This window comes from Narcine bancroftii, chromosome 3 (genome assembly GCF_036971445.1).
Source record: "Narcine bancroftii isolate sNarBan1 chromosome 3, sNarBan1.hap1, whole genome shotgun sequence".
NCBI lineage: Eukaryota > Metazoa > Chordata > Chondrichthyes > Torpediniformes > Narcinidae > Narcine > Narcine bancroftii.
The window spans coordinates 164,836,841-164,864,551 of record NC_091471.1 but is presented as its reverse complement, the minus strand read 5'-3'; the positions used below and the strand labels follow the sequence as shown (position 1 = coordinate 164,864,551).

The window sequence follows — 27,711 nt, the reverse complement described above, 5'->3', positions numbered from 1 at the left end:
GCGCTGTAAAGGCGTTGTGCTAACCGCTACACCCTAAGTTATCAAGAAATTCAAATTTGTGAGCTGAAGTTGAAGTTTTGAATCCGAGACATTTTTCACCTTTCAAGAAATAACATGGAGCAGGTAGAATAAGGGCAAGAAAATTTCCATTATTATTGTACACCTTTTTAAGGTAGTTCACATTTGGGATTTTCTTAGAAACATTGGCGCATGCAAGCATGATTTCATTTGATGAGATTAGTCAGCATATATAAATTAAAAATCCATCATTGTCAAATTTAAAATGAACAATCGACCCATCATTAATTGTCTTCCATTCTCAGCCATAGATAGTTTCCTTAAGTACGCTCCTAAAAGTTTTTTTTTAATTTTAAGATTATTTGTCTCGAAATACCCAGTGAAAAGGGTTCTTCTTCGGTTGTCTTCAGTATTGTAAAGAGCATAGTTCGCAGAGTATTGGATGAAACAATGAAGCAAGGAAAGCATGAGAGCACTGTTCATTCAGCCTGTGGATGTGTGCCTTCTCACTGATAGGAGAATAGCAGGTGTCCAGGGTCTGATGGATCCTTCAGGGTCTGTTGACTACCTTTCCTACACAGTGGGAGATTTCAGTGATGGCCATGAAAGGGAGGGAAGTATGTGTGATGTTCTGAGCTGCATTCACTACCTTCTGTAGCTTCTTCCAAACTTGAATAGTGCCAAATATGCTCTCACACTATATGCTGTGATGCTTTTGATGGTGCCCCTGTAGAAGTTGTTGATGGACACAAAGTGGATCTGCTGAACCTCTGTCTTCTCAGAAAGAAGAGATATTTGTACACTTTCTTAACTGGTCCAGGCCGGTTCATTGGTGATGTTTATTGTAAGAATTTGTAACAGTGTCCTCTTTTCAGGCTTTTCACTTTGGAGTGAAGAAAGATGAGTGGTGATTAATAGAGGTCTACAAGATTATAAAAGGATTAGGTGGACAGCCAGCACATTTTCTTTCCCTGGAGGAGAGTTTAGGGGAGACTTCAGGTATATGTTCTTTACATCGGGAGTAGTGGATGCCTAGAATGCATTGCCAGTGATGTTGGTGGAGGATTGGTACAATATGGACTTCTGAAAAATATACAGGCACATGTATGCAGGAAAAATAGAGCATTATGGATGTGAAGTAGGGAAGCTTCAGTTTGTTGTGAAGGTTCATAGAGGTCAGCACAACATTGAGGTCCTGTACTGTATTGTGCTGTAATATTCTGTTTCCACTTCAGTGCCATTGATGTCGACAGTGGTATGGTCTCTACTTCCTCTCTTGAAGTCATTCATCACCTCCTTTGTTCTAATGAGGGACATAGAGAGAGAGAGAGAGAGAGAGAGAGAGAGTGAGAGAGATCTTGGTTCCATGCCACTAGTCTTCTAATCTCCTTCCCGTATTCTATCTCATCATCATTTGATAACTGGCCCACAACTGTGATGTCATTAACAAATTTGAAAATGAAGTTGGAACAATATTTGTCCACACTTGTGAGTGTTGAGGGAGTATGATAAGGGATTGAGTATGCATTCTTGAGAAGTGCTAGCATTGACATAAATAGAGATGGTTGAGATATTTGCATAATTGACAGTCAAAAATTATTGATTTAAGGAGTCTTATTGCATTTGAATTGGAATTTGAACAACCAATAATGCAATCACAAGAGTGAATGTCAAGCTTAGACTAGTTCATCCTTTTTCAAGGTGCTCCATACATTTTTATCTCCAGAACTTTTGAAGTTGAAATGTTGAAAATGCATCCGCCAGAGGACATAGAACATGAAACTACAAAGAACAATGTGGCAATAGTCAATTAATCTGTTTTAATGACATACAAATGTTGGAATACAAATCATGGCCAAGACCTGAAGGACACCTTCATTAAAATAGATGCCACAGGCTCTTTTCCAAACATCTGAAGAAGGATCTCAGTTAAACATCTCATTCTCTGATGGTTCTGTAATTTCCTCCGTTTCACACTCAATCATCGGCCTGTATATGGGACTGCCTACATCAAGGCCATAGATAAGAGGTGAATGTGCACTCGACCATACTCAGTGGGGTGAGAAGATATCATCCAAATTTAACAGAGGAAGGTAATGTCTAATTCATGAAGTGTTCATCAGTTCCAGACAGCAGTACTGGGAAATAAAGGTAGAATTGAGAAAGTTAGGAATTAATAATACAGTACAGGGATCTAATTAGGAAAAAAATATCTTTGATTCTTATAAATTTCCATTTTATTAAGGATAATATTTAGTATGGCAGAGGAAAAGTTCAGGAGAAGATCATGAGCAGTGTTTGGAATAGATAGTGTTGGAGCATCAGGAGGTGAGTTAAAAGACTATCAGAGCACAGATCAGGTGCACAAACAGCATCTTTTGCCCAGGGCAGCATTGGCCAATATCAAAAGATATCTGATCAAGATGAGTGGAAGTAAAATACCCTGAACATGTACAAGCTGACCCAGTTCCTGCAGTCTCTCAGTTCTATTACCATGCTTGTGAATCTTTTTTTTTGTAGTTTCTTTGCAATTTCTGTTTTTATTTTACAGTAAAAGTGACTACATTTCAGAAAGTATCTTAAAGCACTTTCCATGTGCTCTAAGGATGAGAAGTGCCATGGAAATCCAGCCACTTTGGGCAGAATGTGATTAGGGTTCAAGGTTCCTCCATCATCATGTCTGCAAAGACAAAAAAAATTTCTTTTTTTTTGCCCCAAAAAGGCACACACAAAGGTGCCACTAGTCCAGTGCCCCCACCAAGAAAAGAAAGAGAAGCAAAAGAGAGTCTCTTCAGAGACATGGAGTGTCCATAAGTCCCACCACTTTCTCCAATGCCACCACCTCCCGAACTCCTGTAATGTCCATGGTCACACTGTCACCTCTCTGGTCTAGTGGTGAACCCAAGCTCCAAGTGTCCATCTCCCACCTCACCCCTGGTTCCCAAACCCCAATACGATCAGAAATCTGTCAGAGTCCGAGACCCATCGGGAGCTCAGGTCACCACTGACCCTCTCATGGATTCTGGACACGATACCTAGTTCCTAGGAGCAAGTCTCCAGCAGCCCATAGCCAAGTTGTTTGGCCCCCGCTGGTCCACTGCTATGGCCTTCAAACCTGTTGGGTCTTCTCACAGGCTCCTCCTTCTCGTTGGGGGTGGGGTTGTTTCCTGCTGTGTTACCATGCACCTATGCTGATCCCCTGGAGCTGGGTTCTGATAGTCTAATCTGGATGCATGGGCAGCACCATCTTGGACGTGAACCTTTGAGGATTCCTAGATGTTAAAGAAACATTGCCAGCCCCATTCTCCTGGTGGTTTTTAACCGGCATGAGGCTGTCATTGTAATGACAGCATAAGAACTCTGCAAAAGAGGGCTGGAATTCTCTGCACTCCACTCCTATCAGGTCAACACCAGAGGCAATGCTGCTGTCACTGCAGTCACATCAGTGATGCATCAGCATCATTGATAGGATCCTGTCTGTTTGGTATGGATACTGCTCCCCCTAAGATTGCAAGAAACTACAGAGGGGTGTGTATCGAACTTTTTCCACCACATGCAATCTCCTCCCATCTTCGACTTCATCTATAACTCCTGCTACCTTAGGAAAACATCCAACATAGTAAAAGTCTCATTCCACCTCAACCAAAGTCTCTTCACCTGCACCCCACCCCCCACCAACCACCTTCCCTTCAGGTGGAAGTTTCATGAGTGTGCAATTATGCACCAGGATTCAAGGGCAGATTCTTTCCCCTTGTTATCAGACTAATCTCTGTACTGCTGTACTGTGATTCACATGTTGCATATGAGAAGTCTACTGGTCTACCCACAAAGCAGTGTCTATCACTGCATTTCTGACATATGATAATAAACATGAAGTTCAAGTCTATGTGATAATGATGCTGTGGCAAGGCCAGCATTTCTTGCTCATATTTATATGGCATGCAGTGGTGATAAAACACCCCCAATCTTCCTCTAAGTCTAAGCTGATAAATTTTACAAGGCAGTAAAGAGTCAGTCACATATGTTCACATATGCATGGTAGATTCCTGTCCCTAGGGCATGAGTAAATTAACAATCTGATACATAATTCTCATTGTTACAAGTGGAAGTTTTCACTTGAATTTAAAATTTCCCAGTGTCAATGATGGGATTTGAATTTAGATGAATGGTTTACAAATCAGAGCATTGCAGTTATTGTTGTCCAGTAACTTCATTAACTTCAAGCTTGACCATGTCCCAAAAGTGAAACTGGAGTTCTGCTTCCAAAAGTGTTCGGCATATAAATGTGTGTGTGTGTATATAATACAGTAAAACTCCTGGTGTTTGGAATTCAAACAATTAGCAAAAATTTGAGGAAAATAAATAAAAATAATTAAAATAAATAAGAATAAAATGTGAAATATACATAAGGTTCAAATTATAAAAGTAAATGTTAATTGAAATAGCACATAAACCTTTGGTAAAGATGGGAGCAAATATTCAAACAGCAGAGTATTTTGGTTATGCTTTGCTTGTAGCAACTGTTTTAATAAAGTTGAGTGAAACAGCAATAGCATCGCCCAGCATGAAGAGCTAGTTGATGCTGTTTGCCATTGGAGTGACTCTCTTAAAATGTTTCCTTACCCCTGCTCAGTAAGAGGCACCTGAACAGAGACTTTTTTTCAATAAACGGTGGGTGGAGGGGGTTAATTATCTATAATGATGTTCTTCTTTCGGGTGGCTCCGGGGGGGTGGGAGGAACCTGTGGATAGAGCGACAGCTAAATGTGACTGACAATTAACTAAAATGCTTTAAAGTTTATATATTCATGCACGTGAAGTACAGAATAATATTTTTGTCTTTTGTTTTTTAAACTGTTTATTATTAATGCAGGTGTATTAATTAGGTGTTGTATGAGTGAGTCCCAAGCAACCGGAAAATCCACTTACCTAGCATCTACCAATCCTCATAGATTCTGGATACCAGATGTTTTACTGTATAAATTTAAAGTAAATATAAATATTTTTGGTCCTTATATTTGCATATATATCTTTATATGTGACTTTTATGTGCTGTGTATTGTGTGTGTATGTTTGTGCATCATTGGTGCAGAGGAACCATCTGATTATATAATAAAGTTGAAATTGATATTGAACAGTGGAATCATGAATTGCTGCGGAATAGGTGTGAGTTTGGAATTAAAAGTTAAGTTGCACTCCATTCTGATAGAATAATATTCAAAATATTGCTCTGAAATCATTTTATGTTTTCCCATTGCATAAAATGATTCAGAATTATGATGAACAACTCCCTCTCTGAACAATATTGCAGATCCCTTTCATATTGCCAGTGTACCATTGTTGGGCTCTGCACTGCCAAACCTTTGACTTATTTGGGGCTGCAGGATTTGTCTATGTGTTTATCGAAATAATCTTACAGAAATTAAATTGTTCTCAAATGTCATTGTACCCTAGTAGCAAGGCATGTGAGCTGCAAGACTAATTGATTGAAGCATCAAACTTGATTTGGAGCCATGAGGAACCTATTCAGTCAGTAATGTGATTTGCAGGTTATTGCAGTTTGAACAGAATGGAAAAAAAAACCACAAATTTCACTCACTTTCATTTCGCACCTGGAAGTAACACCATTTCATCAAGAGCCCAGTGCTTTGCTCAAATTGGATAAATTTGCTTCTCACTCATGTTATTCTGCAAAGAAAGGAAGGAATTTAAGATGAATTAGTTCATGTTAATGACAATCAAAAAAAAGTCAAAATTTTATTAGTTATTAAAACTCTGATGGATACATAAAGATTTTTTAAAAAGTTGTCATCCACCTAAAACCAATTTCCTTTCATTGTATATTGTTGTGGAGCAAAACCATTTTAGTTATAGAGATGAAAATTATTATTAATTCCACCGCATGTCAAAGAGTATTTTGAAAAGACTTGCAACAAATTACGAATAGCTTCTCCCACCTGCCAACTTATTAAGTCTGGGCAAAGCTGCACCTCTCTCCTCCCTGATATCTCTTCAGCTACATTATCCTATCAGAGGACCTTTTCTGGACCAGTACATCAAAGCAACCATGAAGTCACACCATTGCCTCCACTTTCTAAGGAGTTTGAGCACATCCACCTTGTCGTCGAATACTCTATCAAACGTTTGCAAGTGGAAACTCAAATCCTCCCCAGGAATGCAGAAGGCTGCAAAAAGTAGCAAATCTAGCCAAGGCCATCCACTGAAGACATCCATGTAACGTTATGTGTCAAGAAGGCAGCCACCATAAGAAAAGACTTCCATCACACTAGCTAAACTCTTTTCTCAGGGATACATGCAGACAGAAGGTGCAGAAGCCTGAAGTCCAACTTATCTAGGTTCAAAAAGAGTTATTTTCCCACAGATCTATGTACTTGGATTGGACTACTCTAACCATAACAGGACTTCAAGACTACCAAATATCTGTCTGCACTCAAAGAACATCATATCCTTTCCACTATTTGCCGCTGTTACTATTCATTTATTTGTGTTTTTGTATTTCTTTTTTTTGTCATGGTATCTTGTGTGTTAATTATACTCAAATTATTGCCAGCATGTTTTATGTACCCAGAAAACTGCAATAAGCAAGACATTCATTACATCTGTATTTGTACTTATGTACATGACAAGGAACTCTGAATTAATTAATCACTTTACCATTTTTTGTATTTTTTTCCTAATTTCTTCTACTTTTCCATTTTTCTCTCTTATTTCCTTTCTTCTTTCCATTCATTGTCCTTATCCTGTTTCATTATGCTTCACTCTTCCATCCACTATTCAATTTCTTCCTCCTTTCTGATATTTTTATTGGCTATTGACTCTTTTTTGTGTGTTCATATTTGAGATGTGTACGATGATGGCCCCATTGTTTGTATGCCTGAAGTAAAATGGAGAGTGATGTCAAATCTGAGACAAGATTGCCAGATAGACTGAGGAAAAGATTCGGAGATGTTCACAAAGTCTGCTCAACGAAATGCAGCAGTCCATCTGACTCCTGCGAATCACTGGCCCATGTCCACAGTGTAGATTTAGAGCAATCAGGATGGTTTTGAGAATCTTGAGATCATACCTGAAGCACACAGAGCCTTGGGTACATAAGGAAAGCTAACACCACCTCACAAGTCACCCAATAGCCCATATCATCAGACACCTCCTATCACTTCAGTAGAAGTATCTGCACTAACCTCACTAAAGCCCATAGAAAGGGAGTGGAAGCAGATCATCCTTTGAATCTAAGAGTCTTCCTCAGAAGAATGGCTCTCTGCCAAAAATTGCATGGAATTTTTCAAGGACAAGTTGAAGAGTTGAATAATATATTTTTTCCCCTAAAACAACAACATTGAAGACAGATTCTAGTTACTATTACATTCTTGTTTGTGAGACTTTTCTCTGCAAATTGTCTATCATTGTTTCCAACAATAATTATGCTTCAAAATATTTATTTGGCTGTGAACTATTTTGAAGGATCAAGAGATCACAATAAGTGCAATATAAATGCATGTTATTCTTTTTAAGCGTACTGTTTTTATAGGGTGCGTGGCCGTGGTCCATGTCCAACTTCAGAGTCACAAGACCCAAAAAGCAAATTATAGGAAACATGACACACTGTTATATGACATGTTTCTTCCTTGTTATGGTTCCTCCAAGGTTAAAATCTGTTTCAATTTAAAAAAAAAGTTTGGGAAACATGGACATGAACGAAAAACAAACTAGATGGAAAGAAAACAGAAGTTGTGTATAAAAGTTTAATGGGAAGTGGTATCTCCCTGAGATCAATAGTCAAATGGTTCTGTCTGCCATAAACAGAAATGGTTTAGTTTCAAAGTTCAAAGTTATTGTCAGAGTCCGTACACGACATGAAATATAACCTGAGATTTAATTTTCTGTGGGCCAGGCAGATTTTCTAATGAGCAATGATTGTAAACTGTACTCAAGGAGAACAAAATGTAAACAAACTGAGTGTGCAAATACAAAAGAGACATATTCAGGATTAAAAAGTGAGCAAATTAAGAATCTTTACTAAGTATCTGAATGAGTCTTGTTCAGCAGTCCGATGATTGAGTGGTAGCAGCTGTTCCTGAATTGGTTCTAGTGTCAACATTTACTGATGGAGCAAATCAATGCCTCCCAAATAGTGTGGGCTGACTGCAGCAAACTGTTGAAAAGAAAGCTGGGTATTTATATTGAGGAAGCAAAAAATAGATTTGCTGTGGAACTCAGCAGGCCAGGCAGTATCTGTGGAGGGAAATGCAGAGTGGACAATTCGGGTTAAGACATCTTATCAAGACTGATGAAATAGTAGTTCAGATGATGTTCACTAATTTCATTGCAGGAATGAAGGGGTTACTGAAGGGTCTTGATGATCCAAAACATCGACTCTCCTTGTCTCTCCACAGATTTTGCCTGTCCTCCTAAAATCCTCCAGTAACTTTTTCTTTCCTCCAGATTCCTGCAGTCTGCAATATTTATAGTGACATTCTTCTAACTACTGGGTGTCTTCAAGAAAACTAACAAGAAGAAGAATCCTTATAACAGACGTGACTGTCAATTTAGGAAATAAAAAAACCCCAAAAGAAATAGGAGCAAGGGTACAGTGTTCAACACCTTAAGCTGCTGGAGGAACTCAGCAGTCCAGGCAGTATTCGTGGGGAGAAATGGTCAGTCAATCTCTTGGGTTGGGACTAAAGCAAGAAAGGGTCATGCTACATATTTTGAGGGGGAAAGAAGGTAAGGAGTAAGTAAAGAAGAGATAGAAACAGTGGAACCTGATAGAGATGGGGGTGACCTAAAACTAGAAAAAAAAAACATCAGCTTTAAGGCTGTTCAGGAGGGATATGATGCATTGTTGCTCAATTTTACATTTGGCCTCACCTTGACAATGGATAAGGTCAAGGGCAGACAAGGCTGCAAGGAAAAGGTGAGGAGAATTGGACTGATGGGTTCTTCAAAGTTTAAGCTTAGATCTCAAATCTAATGTGCATACACTTGGCTACTTTCCCACTAATTCCCCAAAATCTCTCTCAGCTTTGAAGGGTTCTGAGCATTTTGTCTCCACTGTCTTCTGGGATAGAGAATTTCCCATGTGAGAATCAATACCTTCTCATCTTCTCGAATGGGCTACCCTTTTTTTTGAGTTTTCTCTCTAAACTGTCCTCCTGCCCCTGTGATGTAAAACTGCTCAAAGCATCTGACTTGTCTTTCTTTATAAAATTATTTTATTGCTTTTAATAAAGAACTTGAACAAACAAAAAAGGGTACAATTGAAAAAATATGTACAATTACACAAGCTAAATAAGACATTCCATATATGTGGTGCGCTATTAGCCAGAATCAGACACACACAAGGTAAAGGCTTTAATCCACAAAGTCGTCCACAGAGTCAGGCTGGCTGTGACTGCAGCAACTCTGAGTGAGGCCTCGGATGCCAGCGTAGGCTTGTATCCCGGAGGGTGATTGACACCCGGCTGGGTGGGGCTTGATCCCTTCAGGCTGACTGAAGGTGTGGTCTTGTCCCCTTACACTCCTGCAGGTACAGAGGTTGCCCTCTGTAGTAAGCCAGTGCTGTACCACCACAATATAACACTAACAAAACTGAATTGTAAATCATATGCATAATTCATATTATAAATTAGATAAATATTGCTTTTTAAAAAAAAACTCCAATAAAACAAAAAAGAAAAGAAAATAATAAAGGGGAAAAACTCAAACCCTTTACCTAACCGCATTGCCAGATGCTATATAAGATTAGTATTAAAAGAAAAATGAAGTTGAAAAAAATATAAAGAACGTGGAAAAGATACGAGTCAGACAATTTAATTACATTGGAGTGAAACAATAAAGTAAGATAATGAGTCATAAATGACCTCCATAATGTCTGGAATCTTATATCTGAATTATTAATTAAATAACAAACATTTTCCATATTCAAACAGGACATGAAAGCATCATATTTGTTAACCCCCTTTTAAGTGTACACATTTAATTAAGTCACATCTAAACTTCAATGATTATAGGCTCAACCTGTCAGACTGCATCATAAAACAATCCCTTGGCTGCTAAGAGCTTCTTGATCATATCAGAGGTTCAGAACTAGGAGCTCTGGTTCACCAATAGAGTATAAATGAGAGACTGTGCAGCAACAAAGGTTACCGGAGCATTGTGTGTGGTGGGGGAGGGGGGGTGGGGGGGCGGTTCACTTTCTCTTGTTGTTGGAGGCATGACTTAATGTGCCTTGACAGCAGGCAAAAGTTGGCAAATTTAATTTAATTGAAATTTAGACATGCAGCATGGTTACAGGTCTCCCAAATACCCCAATCAACTTACATGCCCCGTACATTTTGAAGGATGGGAGGAAACCAGAGCACCTGGAGGAAACCCATGTAGACGTGGGGAGAATGTACAAACTCCTTACAAAGTCAAATTCAAACCTGAGTCTCTGGCACTGTAATAGAGTTGTGCTAACCATCTCACCTCTAAATTTTGTGTGTTTTTACAAGACAATAAAAAGCTTTTGAATCTTGAACCTGATGAATATTATCTGAATTACTGACTTTTCAGTATTATTGCTTTTTTTAAAAAAAAATGAGGTGTACCAAACTGCACACAGTGCTCCAGCTGCGTTCCCTCCAATGCCATGAACACTCATTACAGGATTTCCATACTTTTATAATTCATTCCCCACTTACAACGAAGTACAATATTTAACTTGCCTTATTAATGTCTCGCTATACCTCCATGCTAATTTTGTGCATTTTGTGTTTGAGATAGATCCCCCTGGAAGAAGCGTTATGTAGATTCTCTCCACTTAAACAACGTTGTCTTTTATTTGCCAAATTAGATTAGCTCACATTTTCCCTCATTACATATCTGCCAAATTGCCTTTTCACTTAACCTTTTCATGATAATATGCAGACGGTTAATATCTTCAGACCTTGCTTTACACCTATCTTTGATTCATCAGTAAATTAGACCACAACGTTACTTTGGTCCTTTCAGCTAATTCATTTACATGAAAGTCTAAATAGTTGAGGCCCTAGGACTCATCCCAGTGATGCTGAAGTCAGTGGTGCTTAGCAACAAAATGACCTTTTATCCTGACTTTGTTTTCTGTTGTGAGGAGAACGTACAATCTCCTTTCAATGTCAGAGGAAGCAAAGATTATAACTAATGTTTTGGGTGTGATCCCTTTGTCAAGCCATAAGCAAGCAGGCATACAAATAAAATGGAGGGGGGAGGAGGAGCTCAGGCCAACAGACAAGAGACATTGGTAGGCATAAATAGAGAGAGCAGGAGAGCAAAGCCGAGAATTGATCGGGGATGGGATCTGTGAATGCAGAGCTGGAGACATGGGGATAAGGATAGAGAGAGACAGGGGATGTTTTATGCCAGTAGATACTACCCTTATTCCATTAGCTCTTGCCTTAAATAGTAAGCTTTTATGTGGCATCTTGTTAAATGCCTTTCAATTTCACTCGATCCACATTCTCAAAGCGCTCCAATAAATCTGACAAATGTAATTTCCCAATTGTAAAGCAAAAAGCAAACCCTGCCCCTCCTGCAACCAGGTTTCACTAATGGCCACTGATGACATAATTCCGCATGCCCATCCACACTCTCAGGTCATCTGCCTTTCCTACAATACTCCCTGAAATGAACTAGATGCACCTGAAAACATTATTTCCATCATGCACAACCCTTTGATTTCTACCTTTATGTGTATTTTTAACATCATCTTCTTGTTTTCCACTTCACTATCAGCTCTGGCACTTTGGTTCCAATCCCAATGCAAATCAATTTTAATTCCCCCAGAGCAACAGTTGCAAAACTTCCCACAAGGCTATTGGTCCTCCTCCAGTTCAGATGCAAACTGTCCTTCTGGTACAGGTCCCACCTTCCCTTGAAGAGAGCCGAATAATCCAGAAATCTGAAGCCTTCCCTCCTGCACCATCTCATTAGCCACGTTAAGCTGCATTATCCTCCTATGTCTAACCTCATTAACACGTGGGTTGAGTATCAATCCTAAGGTCACAACTCTGGAGGTCCGACCTTTCATTTTCACCACTAATTCCCTGAATTCTCTGTGCAGGACCTTATCATCCTTCCTACCCATGTTGTTTCCAACATGGACCACAGCATCTGGTTGCACACCCTTCCTCTTAAGAATGCCATGAACCTGATCTGAAATATCCTGGACCCTGGTCCCTGGGAGGCAATCTGAGATTCTCAATCTTCTCTACAGATCCTCTATCTGTCCCCATAACTATGGAATTTCCTCATCACTACAGCTCATTTTTTCTACTCCCTCCTTTTCTTAGTTACTGGCCCAGATTCTGTGCCAGAGTGCAGATTGTCATGGCTGGTCCCTGGTAGTTGTCCCACTCAACAATATCCAAACCGTTATATGTCTCATTGAGGGGAATGGCCACTGGAGTACCTTACACTCAATTTAAGTCATAACATTTATTTGTTGTTCATACCATGCATTACACAATAAAGACGAGATAGTATTTCTCCAGGACCATGGAGCAGATTAACATAAATATAAAATGGAAGTTAAAAAATTAAGGCGTAAACAATAAACATCTACAATGCACTATACACATATGATCTTGGAATACAGGAGCCCGATTGATTGGGAGAAAAAAAAACTATTGCTCAATCTGGAAATAAGGACCCGAATGGTACGGTACTTCCTACCAGGTGAAAGAAGGGAGAAAAGTTTATATGAGGGGTGTGGAGTCTTTTACAATGTTTATTGCTTTTTACATGCATCATGTGTTGTAGATGTCCGTCATGGTAGGAAGAGAGCCCCCAGTGATATTTTCTATTGACTTCACTATCCTCTGCAGGGTTTTTTGGTCTGAGGTGGTACAGCTTCCAAACTAGGTGGTGATGCAATTGCTTAGAATGCTCTTAATTCATCTTCTGTAGAATGTAGTGAGGATGGAGGGTGGGAGATGACCTTTCGACATCCTTTGCAGGAAGCAGAAGCAGTGCTGGGCTTTCTTGGCTATGAAGCTGGTGTTAAGGGACCAATGATATTCTCCACCAAGGCCACACCAAGGAACTTGATACTCTTGAAGATCTCAGTGGTAGAGCCTTCAATCTTCAGTGGAAAATGCCCCCCAGATTCTCCTGAAGTTGACAGCCATCTCTTTTTAAATATTCAGATAGAGGTTATTGGCTCTGCACCAGTCTGTTAGTGACTGTACCTCATCTCCGTACACTGCTTTGTCATTCTTACTGATCAGGCCCACCACAGTCGTGTCATAGCGAAATTGATGATGTGATTCAAGCTGTGTTTTGCTGCACAGTCATGAATCAGCAGAGTGAAAAGCAGTGGACTAAGCACACAGCCTGGGGGGTCCCCATGCTCAGAGAGATGGTCATGGAAGCACCGTTTCTGATCCAGACTGTCTGAGGTCTCCCTGACAGGAAGTCCAGAATCCAATTGCAGAGTGAGGTGTTTAGGCCCAACAGGCTCAACTTCCCTATCAGGTACTGAGGTATGATTGTGTTGAATGCCAAAATGAAGTCAATAAACAGCATTCGAATGTGTGTGTCCTCATGTTCCAGGTGGGTGAGGGCTAGAAGGAGGGTGGTGGCGATGTCATCGTCAGTAGAGCGGTTAGATCTATATGTGAACTGTAGGGGTCCAGTGATGGGGGCATCAGGAGCTTTGTGTGCCCCGTGATGAGCCTCTCAACGCACTTCATGATGGTAGACTTGAGTGCGACAGGGTAGTCATTGAGCCAGGACACAAACGACTTCTTTGGCACAGGGACAATGGTGACGACTTTGAAGTATGCTGGGACCATGGCGCTTCTCAGGGAGATGTTGAAAATGTCGGTGAGAACATCTTCCAGCTGAGTCGCTCATCCCCCGAGCACTCTGCCGGGAATGTTATCCAGTCCAGCAGCTTTCTGTGGATTGCTCCTGCTTGCCTGTCCCCTTTCCCTCTCCTGACTGATACTCAGCTATCTTCCTCCTGCCTGCTAGGTGTGATTGTGTCCCTCTCACTCTTGTCTATCACATCCTCAGCTTCCCAAATGATCCGGATTTCATCCAACTCCAGCTCCTTGACCTCTACCTTTTCACCAATCTCTAGCAAATAATTTTTTTAGCTGTTTGGTTGAAAGGTCCGACATAAAACATTGACCATTCTTGTTCTCCCTCTGATGCTGCTCGACCCACTGAACTCCTCTTGTGGCTTGTTTTTTATCTCCATATTCCAGCATCTGTTGTGACCTGCGTCTCCCAACACTTATGTTGATCTGCGGGTGTAAAGGAGGTCAAGAACCATTAGCCTGGATTATTTCATCATGACAGCTGCAGAGTAGAAATTAAGTAAGTCTGGAATCACCTTTCTCATGGCAGGAATGAAACCTTTGGATTGTTGCTAAAAAAGCACATTCTGGTTGTTCATCCCGACCCCCCACCCCCACCCCACTGTCCACCGCTATATCTGATTTGGCTTTAATACCTCTCTAGACCCAACAATGTTTATGATTTTTAACTCCCCCATTTTCAAGAAAAATTATGAATAAATGAAACATACTTGGTGAAATTCAGCCTGATTGTGTCATGCCTCCTCTGGTAAAGAAGTGCTTGCTTGAAATAGCTTCCTAATGCTATTTCCTTGAATTTTTAATCAATACTTTCTCAGGTTTAATGTACACTATAAAGCTATTTGAACATGGGCAATTCAATTTAGTAGTGCCAGTCTTCAACACGTTCCTGTAGGGTTTTCAACAAAATCCTTTTTGCTTATTTCATCAATCAACGATTCCTCACGTGGAGAGTTCCAAACTTACAAACTCAAGCTCTTTTTTCACACTTAATGCAATTGCTGCACATTGATTTTTCCACAATAAATAAGCCCTGTCTTTAGAGTTTAAAATACAAAAGTAAAGCTTTCATCAACTTAAACTACACTCTGGGTATTTGGCTTTATTTGCCATTTCTTTTGTGATGGCATAAATCAAGGTGTAGAATAGTCCTGAGCCAGACTGACATGATATTGCAATTGTTTGTTTTTATCATTATCTTGAAGTTGTTGTTTGACACACTTCTCTATTCTCCTCCATACCAGTACTGACCACTATTGATATTTTTTACCTCCAAAATCTGTCTTGCCTCTTGGTTATGAAACATTTGTCACCAAATGGCAGCTCTCAGCAAATACTACGTATCTATGCATATATATGTATATATTTATATAGATATATGCGCGCGCACACACACACACACACACACACACACACACACACACACACACACACACACACACACACACACACACACACACACATTTCGATCCACTCACACTGATTGCATTTGTTTGTGACAGGCAGGATTTGCAGATCTGTGCGCTAATTCACAAATCCTATAAGATACATATGAGGTACACTGAAGGCATATCCTGTTGTTGTCCATACTGGGTGGTATTAATCATTTCAGGGGACAGAGGGGTTTCACTTAAAGACAAGCTGGAAGGGCAATTATTCTTTGTTTGCTGGTGTCAGGAGTATTTGCCACTGGTTGCCCTTAACACGCCATATTCAGAATGAAAGATGGGTGGTCAAGCAATTGAAGAGGCTTTTTCATGGAATTTCATGCCGTTTTGCCATCAACTAAAGGCCCCCCATTATCTTTTTCTATTGTAGAGCTTCATCTTAAAGTCATTTCAAGAGCTCTGAGAGATTATCTATTGCTACTACTTCAAGCACTGAATCACTTTCTCCATGACTGTGTGTTCAATATGTGTTAATTAATATTGATCCTTCAACACACTGTGCTAAACCAGACTCCACATGACTCCCATGTAACTTCACCTTTACAAAATTCACAAATCATGACTGAAAAGTTTGAGATGCAGAATAAAATGCACTCTGCGATTTTATGCGAAAAATAGATAAATAAATCAACAACCTATTTTCCAACGTGCATTTCAAATTTGTGCATTGTTACATCTGCAGAGGTACAGTTAAAAGTATGTTCTGTGTTCTGTCGAGGAAGTCAACCACACACAAATACAGCAAATAAAATACTACAGTGTGGATTTACAGAGGCATTAGTTGGAATGGAGTGAGGGGAATATTGTTTTACTGAGGTGTGAATCGGTCAAAGGTCTGATGGCAGCAGGAAAATGTCCTTGAAACTGGTGATGAGTGATTTCACACACGGGAAGCTTCCTAATGAGAGGAAGAACAAGAAGAGTGTGAAGAGTCCTTTAATATGTTGGCTGCTTTTCTGAGGTGGAGGTGGAATCCATGTTGGGGAGGGTGGTGTGTGTGATGGCCTGACCATGTTCACAATCTTCTGCAGTTTCTCATGGTCTTGGGCAGAAAAGTTTCCTTACTATGCGGTGGTGCATCCTGTCACAACTGTAAAAGCTGTTGAGGAACGCAGGTGACACGTCAACTTTCCTCAGTGGAGGCATTGGTGTTCTTACTTGATCGTCAGTATGGTTGGATCAGGACAGGTGATTGGAGACATTTACATAAAAGAATGTAATGCTTCTTGACAGATTGATGACACAGTTTGGCTTTAGTTACATAAAATCATGTAACAGAAAATTTTCTAGGAATGCAACTAAACCGTAACATGGGGGTCATCCGTATCTGATAATTCCACTGCTGCTTTTTGATGGAAGCTTGCTATGCAAAATTGGCTGTTCCATTTCCTGTATTGCAATATGGAGAGGTCTTTGGATCTACTTCAAGCCTACAAGACACTGAAAGAATTGGTGAATTTATGCAGGCAATATTTTCTCCATAAGTCTATTTGTGAGTGCAGCGTTAACCTTTTCATTGCACAAGTGGCTTTGTTTTACTGCAGGTGGTGCTGCTGTCTCAATGCTCCAATGACCTGGTTTTGATTCTGTCCTCTGGTACTGCCAATGTGGAGTTTGCATGATCTCCCTTTGGCTACATGTGTTTTCACTGACATTCTTCTTTCATGTGAATTGGTAGGGTTAATCAGCCACAATAAGTCATCCCCAGTGTTTGAAGGAAGCAGGAAAAGTGGAAATGGTTAATGGGCATATGAGAGAGAATAGGTTACAAAGAAAAAAAAACTGGGACTGATGGATTTGTTCTGGGAACAGACTAGATTCAATGCCCTAAGGAGCCTACTTTGTGAAGAAATAGAAAAATTGCCTCAAAAGAAAATTACTCTCTAAGTTTAGCACTTAGTAAATATGCAAATATTTTTGGAAAAGTATTACCTATTACATGGCAAAATAAAACCTACATGTAGCATAAACAGATAATGTTGTAAACACCCAACGTGTCAGAGGAAAGAGAACCAGTCCCTTCACCAGAACTGAAAATAAGAATCTCTCTTCTCTCTGTGAAAAGAAAGGCTCCCTCTCACTTCTAATATATTTCATTTTTCCTTAAACATTCGTGTCATTTCACTTTCCCCAGATACTGTCTGACCTGCTGTTTCTAACATTTTCTGTTTGTATTTCAGATTTACTGCATATACAGTATTGTTTTCAATAATACCGGAAAGATGGGCTTCAGCAAATGTAAATAATCCTGAAAGTAATAGAGGAGAATATCCAAAGTATGTGAGTGAAGAAGCTCCCCCTAATATTCCCTTTAAATACTTCACCATTCACCCTGAACCCATTTCCTCCAGTGTTTATCTTTCCTCACCTCAGTAGAAAAAAACCCAGCTTGCACTTCCTCTAGCTCTACCCCTCCTAATTTTGTGCTCCTCCATCAAATCTCCCCTCATTCTCCAACATTCCAGGGAAAAACATCCTAACCTATTTACCCTTTCCCCAAAACTCAGTTCTGCAAGTACTGCCAATGTCCTCAAAAGTTTTCTCTGCACTCTGTCAATCTTATGTGCATTGTTGGAAACTTCTAATAACTCTTAGTTCCCATTTATCCTTCCTCCCTAACATATAATTGACCCATTGGCTATTTACATTTGCTGACCTCAAGACTGGCTCAATAAGAAATCTTTTCACTGTGGGTGAATTTCAGGGTCATTATGTAACCTTTGCATGTGGAGTTGTTGGAGGAAGCTCCTTTAATTTTAAGTTAATTCAGAGTTGAGTTTTGCAGTTTTCCATTAAAGGTTACAAGCTGCCTGTGTGACTCTTAGAAATTGTTTTTTTACATTTGAAAATGCCTCAGGAAAGATTGTTAGGTCTTGTACTGTCATGGAGTATAAATATCTCAGTGGAGTACCAAGTGGCATTTTGCTTATGGGACTGTGGGGCATAAGTAATCAGAAGTTTGTATTTAGATGTGCATAATTTTATCCTCAAAGGTTACTGGCAGTAAAACCTGGTCTGAACTTTGTTCCTAATGCAAACAGTTTGCAAATTTGCTGTGGCAAGATCCCTCTGATCAAACATTATTTCTGATGAGCTTTCTTGACAGATCTCTCATCTGCAGCTGAACAAAACTCTGGTTAGACTATAAAATTTTAATTTGGCCACACTTGGGATACAGTGTACATTTGTGGTTTCAGAAAATGTGGAGGCTTTGGAAAGGGCACAGAAGAGATTTAGCAGGATGATGCCTGGTTTAGAGGGTGTGAGTTATGGGGAGAGATTGGAAAAATTGGGATTGTTTTCTCTGGTGTGTTGGAAGCAGATGGATGACCTGGCAGAAGTTTATAAGATTATAAGTGGGATTAATAGAGTAGACATTAGAATCATTTTCTCAGGATAAAAAAAAAGTTACACACTAGATGACATGCATTTAAAGTCTTGCGGGGGTGGGGGTGGGTGGGGAATAGTTTAAAGGAGATATGTAAGGCATGTCTTTTGCACAGTGCCTGGAATTGGCTGCCAGAAGCAAAGACAATATAGCACTTAAGTGGCTTCTAGATAGACACATGAATATGCCCTGTGAATAGACAGACATAAATTTGGTGTAAGTAGGAGAGTTTTTGTTCAAGTTAGGCATCATCTTTGGCACAGACATGCCAAAGTATTCCAGCGCTGTGCTGTTATATTCCACGATCCACAGCTTCTCGCAAGAGGATATGGACAATTGAGTAGTTTGTTCCATGTAAGATGAAAACAAGCCCTTTGGCATACTGGGTCCATGCCAGCCACAGCATCCATTTGCAATAATCTGGAATGGGTTAATTTTAATTGTCCCCACATTGCCCTCAACTCCCTTAGATCCAGCCTTTCACCTGCACTAGAGGCAATTCACAGTGGTCAAGTAACCTACACATCAGCTTGCGGGAGGGAAGTGGTTCAGCAAGGAGGAGCCCACAAGTTCACAGGAAGGAACTGCACATTCCACACAGACAGCACCAAGGTTTTCACTCACCACTATTTTATGCAGAGATAGTCTGAATTCACAACCCCACTCTACTCCAAGCCCAAACACATTCCAACATATTATCCTCTACCATTTATGTCACTTAATCTGTGCTTCCACCACCAGACACAAGTTCCCTTCCCCCTCCCTCTCCACCTTCTGCAGGGTTTGCTCCATTTATGACTCCCTCTCACCAATCCCCCATTTGGTACTTAACTCTGTGACTGTGCCCACACCTCCTTCTTCACCACCATTTGGGGGCCTAAACAATCATTCCAAGTGAAGCAACACTTCACTCGTGAATCTGCAGGGATCACCTGTTGCATCTGGAGCTCCCATTGTGGCCCTTTGCATAGGGAAGAGTGGATGCAGACTGGGAGATTATTTCTTTGAGCGCTTTCGCTTTGTCTGCTGCAATTGCGGAGATCTCCCAGTGGCAACCTATTTTGATACCCCGCCCCATTCTCATGCTGGCATGTCTGTCCATGATCTCATGCACTGCAAAAAGGGATGACCCACAATTTGGAGAAACAATACCTCATATTCCATCTGGGCACCTGACAACCAGATGCCATTAACATTGACTTCTCTGGTTTCTGTTAGCTCCACTCCCCCATCTCTCCAACCCCTATCCATATGTCTCATTTCCTCTGGCTCTGTCTTTCTCTCTCTCTCTTTTTCGATATGTAGGCCCGTTCATGCCAGGGCTCCACTTGGAGGCTGGCTACAAGAGTGGAGGGAAAATATAACACTTTCCTTTCATGGAGCAGCCCTAAAAGGCTGCTCCTGCACTGCATTCATGTTGAGCGGCGCCTCATAGCGCCTTCCGGAGCCGATGGAAGCAGGATGACTAGTGTCGCAGCGCCACCCGTCATAAATCGGCAGCAGAGCAATGGCCATCCTCCCTAACCATAATCCCCCATGCAGCTGGAACCGCTCTGTTTCCCAGAAGAGTTCCAGCTGCATGGGGGATTATGGGTAGGGAAGATGGCCATTGCTCTGCCGAATTTTGTGCCGCAGAGAATGGCCCCAAAGGCCAAAACGGCCTGGTGAGATGCCGAAGTGGCCAGCGGGGCCGCCACAGCCCGCACTAGCCGCTCATTGACAGCCCCCGCTGACCGCCCCTTCCCTGACTGCGCCTGCCCCGATTCCCCCGCTGACTTCCCCTGACCTGATGGCCCCCACTGCCGACAGCTCCCATCGGCGCCCCTGCCATGACAGCTCCTGCCGACCACCCCTGCCTTGAGAGGTCATGGAGAGAAAGGGGTGAGTGGGGAGATGGGTTGCCGGCTGACGGCGCCATCATCCCACCCCTCACCCGCTGCTTGCAGCGGTGTTACATTCATGTGGTGCAGTGGAGCACTACGCTCCACCGATTATCCTTCCCCAGAGGGATTGTAGTCGGTTCCTTGGAGCCAGCCACGGCGCATTCAAGTAGATAAGTCTCCTGACTTAAGGATAGAGAAACTCTGCCTTTACAGTCAGGCTTTTCTTTGCATGAAAGGGCCTTGTTTTTCTCTTCCCTTTGTCTCCTTTCCTCCAGCTCTGCGTTCACAGATCCACCCCTCACCCGCTAATTTCTCACCTCTCCTCTCCTGCCCTATCCATGTCCAATTATGGCAAATTGCCTGTTGGCCTGTGCTCCTCTGCCTGCCCTTTCCTCCCTGCCCTTTTTATTCAGGCACCTGCCTGCTTTTTGCTCATACCTTAAAGAAGGGCTCAGGCTAAAAGACTGGTTACATGTAATTCACCACCTCTGGATGCTGCGTAACCGGCTGAGTTCCTCCAGCATTCTTGTGTTTTTACTATAATCACAGCAACTGCAGACTTTCGTGTTTCACTCCAACTCTTTCAAAGCTTGCTCGATGCAGTAATTCTCCAGTTCGTACACATCTTCTGAAGTTTATTGGCTTCTACGTTTGTTAAGGTCCAAATTCTGAAAGAAATGCCTCTAAAGTTGAGACCATTTCACCCCTTGAGTCTCCTCACTTATTCAAGTTTATTTTCATATACATAAGTACTAATGTCAAGATGCAACATTGATTTGATTTGCTGCAGGTTCCCAGCTCCATAAAAGCACCACACTTATATAGAGATGAGGAGAAACTTCTTCTGTAAGAGAGTGGTGTATCTTCAAAATTCATTAAAGTGAGACCAGGTCAACATGCAGCTTCCATCAGGATTCCTTCAACATTTACAGAAATCTGTTGATCTGTGGTTTGAACACACTCAGCAACTGAGTCTCTGGAGATCGCTTGGATAGAAAATTTCAGTCACTACCTCGTGTGAAGAGCATTTTTATCACCTCAGTCATGAATGTCAGATCCCTTGATTTTAGACTGTAACCACTAGTTCTGATTGCTCCATCTTGGGGTATTGCTAATTTCACCTACACTGTCAAGCCCAAGAAGGATTTTGTACGTTTACTGTATCCATTAGGAAATCAGACACAGTAACAACACTGAAAATGTGATGCTGGGTTATTGGTTCCTGTAATGCAACCCATTAGCCAAGGGGCTAAGGGGCAGATTCATAATCTGTGCCAGCCTTGTGGAATTGCCTGTGAGCATTTTCTGGGCCATGGATAATTTGTCCCAGTGATGCACTCCTATCTCTACCTCAGTGGTGGAAGTAATATTTAAATACTGTAGCTACATCTGCCATGGTTTCATTCTTTATTCACAGCGTTCTGAGACAGAGATTCAGCTGTCTAGATTATGACAGCTCATCATTTTACACATCTCTATATTGTGAATAGAGGAATTGTGATGTAAAGGAAAGCAAGATATATTGTTCATCTAAGCTGTAGTGCATATTAGCGATTATGTTCATCTGAACACAAGGTGTGTCTCGGTACTCTATTCACTCTCAAAGATACTGGATGATTGCTGGTAATTTCAGTGAACAAACAAAGACACTTTGTTGACATAAGAACTGCGTACTGTGAACAGTCATGCTGTTGATCCCTACATAAAGACCAATTCGGGAAGCTACTATTGTGGGAAGATAAAAATATTTAAATTGAAAGTGACCGATACTGCATGGATGTCTTTGACATGCATTTCATCAAACATAGAGCATTGCAGAACAGTATGGCTGTATAGCCTTTTAACCATATAACCATATAACCACTTACAGCACAGAACAGGCCAGTTCGGCCCTACTAGTCCATGCCGTAACAAATCCCCACCCTCCAAGTCCCACTGACCAGCACCCGGTCCATACCCCTCCAGTCCTCTCCTCTCCATGTAACTATCCAGTCTTTCCTTAAATGTAACCAACGATCCTACCTCAACTACATCTGCCGGAAGCTCATTCCACATCCCTACCACCCTTGGGATAAAGAAATTTCCCCTCATGTTCCCCTTATAATTTTCCCTATTAAGTCTTAAACCATGCCCTCTAGTTTGAATCTCCCCCACTCTTAATTGAAAAAGCCTATCCACATTTACTCTGTCTGTCCCTTTTAAAATCTTAAACACCTCTATCAAGTCCCCCCCTCAATCTTCTACGCTCCAGAGAAAAAACCCTAGTCTGCACAACCTTTCCCTGTAACTCAAACCTTGAAATCCTGTCAACATTCTCGTGAACCTTCTCTGCACTCTCTCTATTTTGTTTATATCCTTCCTATAATTTGGTGACCAAAACTGTACACAGTACTCCAAATTTGGCCTCACCAATGCCTTGTACAATTTCATCATAACCTCCCTACTCTTGAATTCAATACTCTGATTTATGAAGGCCAACATTCCAAATGCCTTCTTCACCACACCATCTATCTGAGTATCAGCCTTGAGGATACTATTTCTTCTTCTTTGGCTTGGCTTTGCGGATGAAGATTTATGGAGGGGTAAAATGTCCACGTCAGCTGCAGGCTCGTTTGTGGCTGACAAGTCCGATGCGGGACAGGCAGACACGGTTGCAGCGGTTGCAGGGGAAAATTGGTTGGTTGGGGTTGGGTGTTGGGTTTTTCCTCCTTTGTCTTTTGTCAGTGAGTTGGGCTCTGCGGTCTTCTTCAAAAGGAGGTTGCTGCCCGCCGAACTGTGAGGCGCCAAGATGCATGGTTTGAGGCGATATCAGCCCACTGGCAGTGGTCAATGTGGCAGGCACCAAGAGATTTCTTTAGGCAGTCCTTGTACCTCTTCTTTGGTGCACCTCTGACACGATGACCAGTGGAGAGCTCGCCATATAACACAATCTTGGGGAGGCGATGGTCCTCCATTCTGGAGACATGACCTACCCAGCGCAGTTGGATCTTCAACAGCGTGGATTCGATGCTGTCGGCCTCTGCCATCTCGAGTACTTTGATGTTTGGGATGAAGTCGCTCCAATGAATGTTGAGGATGGAGCGGAGACATTGATGGAGCGTTCTAGGAGCCGTAGGTGATGCCGGTAGAGGTCCCATGATTCGGAGCCGAACAGGAGTGTGGGTATGACAACGGCTCTGTATACGCTTATCTTTGTGCGAAGGAGAGGCGGCGGATACTATTTACCATAACTCCTAAATCCCTTTGTTGCTCTGTACATCTCAATAGCCTACCATTTAATGCATGTGACCTATTTAGATTTGCCTTTCCAAAATGTAACACCTCACACTTATCTGTGTTAAATTCCATCAGCCATTTCTCAGCCCACACCTCCAGCCTTCCTAAATCACCTTTTAATCTACAGTAATCTACCTCACTGTCCACAACACCACCAATCTTTGTATCATCCGCAAACTTGCTTATCCAATTCTCCACCCCTACTTCCAGATCGTTAATATATATAACAAACAATAGTGGACCCAGGACTGATCTCTGAGGAACTCCACTAGTCACCGGCCTCCAATTGGACAAACAATGTTCTACCATTACTCTCTGACACCTCCCATCCAACCATTGCTGAATCCATTTCACTACCTCCTTATTTATACCTAATGCCTCCACCTTTTTTCCTAACCTCCTGTGAGGAACTTTGTCAAAAGCTTTATTAAAATCTAAATAGACAACATCCACAGGTTTCCCTTCATCAACTTTTTTTGTAACCCCCTCGAAAAACTCAATCAGGTTTGTCAAGCATGATCTACCCCTGACAAAAACATGCTGATTACTCCCTATCAATCCCTGTACCTCCAAATATTTGTAAATACCATCCCTCAGAACACTTTCCATCAACTTGCCCACCACAGACGTCAGACTCACAGGCCTATAATTCCCAGGCTTACATTTTAGCCTATGAAGTTTATTTATTTTATTTCAGATTTATTGTCAGAGTACATACATGACATCAAATACATCCCTGAGATTATCTTTCCTGCAGGCAAGGCAGAATTATCATTTATTGATTGTGTAACAAAATAATGTACACAATGTACACATATGAATAAATAAACTGTAAACAGATAACAAATGTAAACAAACCGACTGTGCAAAACAGAGAAAAACAAATCAATAAAGTGCAAAAGTAAGAGTCCTTACATAAATCCCTGATTGAAATTGTTGTTGAGGAGTGTGGAGGGGTAGCAGTTGTTCTTAAAACTGGGGGTACGAGTCTTGTGGCACCTATACCTCTTTCCTGATGGCAGCAGCGAGAACAGAACATGTACTAAATGGTGTGTATCATTGATGATTGCTGCTGCTCTCCAACGTTCCTTTTAGATGTTCTCGATAGTGGGGAGAGCTTTGCCTGTAATGTCTTGAGCTGTGTTCACTACCTTTTTGGAGGGCTTTACGCTCGGGGCATTGGTGCCCCCATACCAGTCTGTGATGCAGCTGGTTAGCACACTTACCACAACTGTAGATATTTGCCAGGTTTTCTGGAGTCATACCAAATCTCTGCAAACTCCTGAGGAAGTAGAGGCGCTGATGTGCTTCCTTCATGATGCCATTAGCGTGTTGTGCCAGGAAAGATCTTCCAAGATCGTGAATATCAAGAACTTAAATCTGCTCACCCTCTCCACCTCTGATGATCGCTGGATCGTATATTTCTGGTTTTCCCTTCCCAAAGTGCAACGATAAGCTCTTTGTTTTGCCTCCCTATGAAACCCAACTTCAATGATCAATTTAATATTTCTCTCCTTCACATTTCTTGAACCCTCCATATTTCTTGCATCCATTTCCAAAGATGTAATCCCTGCTGTGAGTCATTGAATATTCCCATTCTATGTTTGTATGTCTGCCTGAACTTCTGCAGTTAATTTCATTCTCACATGATAGACCTTCCTGAGGCCAAACTTTTGTGTTTCACAGAGAGGCTCTTCCTTACCTGCATGGACATAACTCTGTTTTTAGTTTTTAAAATGTGTCTCAAACAATTTTCCCTGCTGCTGGCTCTTTGAACTAGACCAATTCAACTGTTCAATTTCTCATTGGTTTGTGATGTGTTCATAAATCAAAGAATCTGCAATTGCTGGAAATCTAGCGAATAAAGAGAAAATGCTAGAAACAGTCAACAGGTCTGGACACAAGAGGTATTGCTCAATCTGCTGGAGGGTCTTTGATCTGAAACAACAACATTGTTTCTTTCCCATAGATGCTGCTCGACCTGCTGTATATTTCTATCATTTTTCTGTTGCATGGTGCTTTCAATTGTTACAGAGTTCTGCATTGTGTATTGGCCTATGTGTTGTGTGGTTTTGTGCTGACAGTTTGCCTTAGAGAGCCCAGGTGAACGTGGACTGCTGAGAGAGTGGGAGATGGACTGAGCATGTGCAGAAAATGATCTAGAAATTTCTGGACTTGGATGATAAACCACCACTGGGTGATGCTGTGGAGTGAAAGTAGGCCCAAAACATGAGTCATTCTCTGGAAGATAGTTTAGAATGTTGGGATTTCAAAAATGGATGAACATTCCAAAGGCAGCCAGAAGGATCCGGACCAAGCCATTGTTCCTCTCTCTGCAAGTAACACAAGAAGACAACTTTGAATTTTGTGCTCTCTCTCTAAGATCTTTTGGCTTCAATTTACCAAACAAATTGAATTTTGTTTATGATCTTTGCTTCGGTTGAGATCAAAGTTTTGTGAGTCTTGTGTGTCTAGTGTCTAAGTTTTTCTGTGGGCTGGTTGGAAATATAACTTAGACTTTACTTAAGTTATATTTAGCCTGGAGAATTTATTAGTTTTACACTGTTATAGAGATTTGCATAGTATCCAGTGGGCATTGTTATAAAGGGGGGGGGGGGGGTTTGAATTAAAATTTGAAGGTGAATTTTTGTTAATAAAGTAATTGTTCATCTTTACCCCTGTGTGATATGCCTTCTTTGTGGTTGCTGGTTTGATCTTGTAACACAACCCATCAATTGAATTTTCAAGGTGTCTTTTCTGAGGGTATTGTTGTATGGTCCTATTCTTTGCCATTGTGACCATTGAGATACAATAACATCTTTACTTCCATTTCTTCTGGGCTAATCTTCAAAGCAGAGCCTTTTAATCTACACATGCATTTACTGCATAATTTTTTAGACAACTTACTTATATGGAACCCTGTGGTTCAGGCAGCTTTAATTATTTGTTCATGTTCTCAATGAATGTGCACAGCTCGCTGTCTCCCATCGCCTGTCCTTGTGTTACTTTAAGTGACAATGGTCATATCCTCTATTTGGAATGGTCTTCAGAATAGGAGTCTATACTTTATGGTTCCATCAACCAACACTTCTGACACAACATCACACTTATCTTCCATCTCTCCCAAAGTTGTTGGAGCAGCACTAACATTTTAAATTTGCAATTTAATTTATTCTTAGAAGAACTTTTCTCAATGGGTGACCCAGTGGTACATCTAGTGCTTTGCTGCCTCGCAATATCAGGTCTTGAATGCAGCTTCTTTGTGTGACCATGCGGATTTCCTCCCACATCTCAAAGATGTGGGGGTTGGAAAGGTTATTGCCCGAGCTGAGTGGTAGGCTCAAAGGGGAGTCAATGAGTGGGCTGAATTTTTTAAAATGGGGTTAATGTAGGAACAAGACACAACAAAGTACAGGAGGAACTCAGCGAATCTTGAGCATCCATATATATTGTTCCAGTTCTTTAGTCTCTGCAGACTTGTTGAACCAGGATTAATGTTGGATTAGTTTAAATGAGTGGTTGATAACCAGTGGAGTTCAGGTGGGTCAAAACACTTGTTTCCATGCTCCATGATGCTGAATTCTTAAAGAAAGGATTTCTTAAACTGTCATTCTCTATAAAGGAACTTCTAGGTTGAGAGAATTTATTTAACTTGGAGATGCAGCACAGTAGCAGGCCCTTTATGCCATCCAAATATACCAATGTGACCAATTAACCTTTTAACACTGTACATCTTTGGCACATGGGAGGAAACTGGCACACCCAAACTCACACAGGTCACGGGGTGAAGGTAGAAACTCCCCACATTCAGTGCCATACGTGCTCACTATGCTC

The 27,711-nt window shown here is 41.2% G+C and overlaps 1 protein-coding gene and 1 long non-coding RNA gene across 18 annotated transcripts in view; one reads left to right on the top strand and one right to left on the bottom strand.

Moving 5' to 3' along the window:
• ccser1 (coiled-coil serine-rich protein 1) overlaps nt 1-27,711 on the top strand; it is a 1,096,421-nt gene that overhangs the window by 553,049 nt on the left and 515,661 nt on the right. Inside the window, exons 8-9 of one of the 17 annotated variants that reach the window (XM_069925716.1) lie at nt 17,511-17,606; nt 21,392-22,137. The exons of 14 other annotated variants lie outside the window; for them this stretch is intronic. In XM_069925716.1, coding sequence (XP_069781817.1) covers nt 17,511-17,606; nt 21,392-21,407 — 112 coding nt within the window. In that variant the 3' untranslated portion in view covers nt 21,408-22,137. Of the gene's footprint in view, nt 1-14,269; nt 14,382-17,510; nt 18,090-21,391; nt 22,138-27,711 lie in introns of those variants that run through there. 2 more of the 17 variants (XM_069925717.1, XM_069925713.1) reach the window with 2 other exon arrangements.
• On the bottom strand, nt 1,860-26,864 carry LOC138757799 (uncharacterized). The gene is made up of 3 exons (XR_011353901.1): nt 26,785-26,864; nt 5,617-5,705; nt 1,860-2,156 (listed from the first exon to the last, which is right to left on the bottom strand). It is a non-coding gene; the product is annotated as an uncharacterized lncRNA (long non-coding RNA).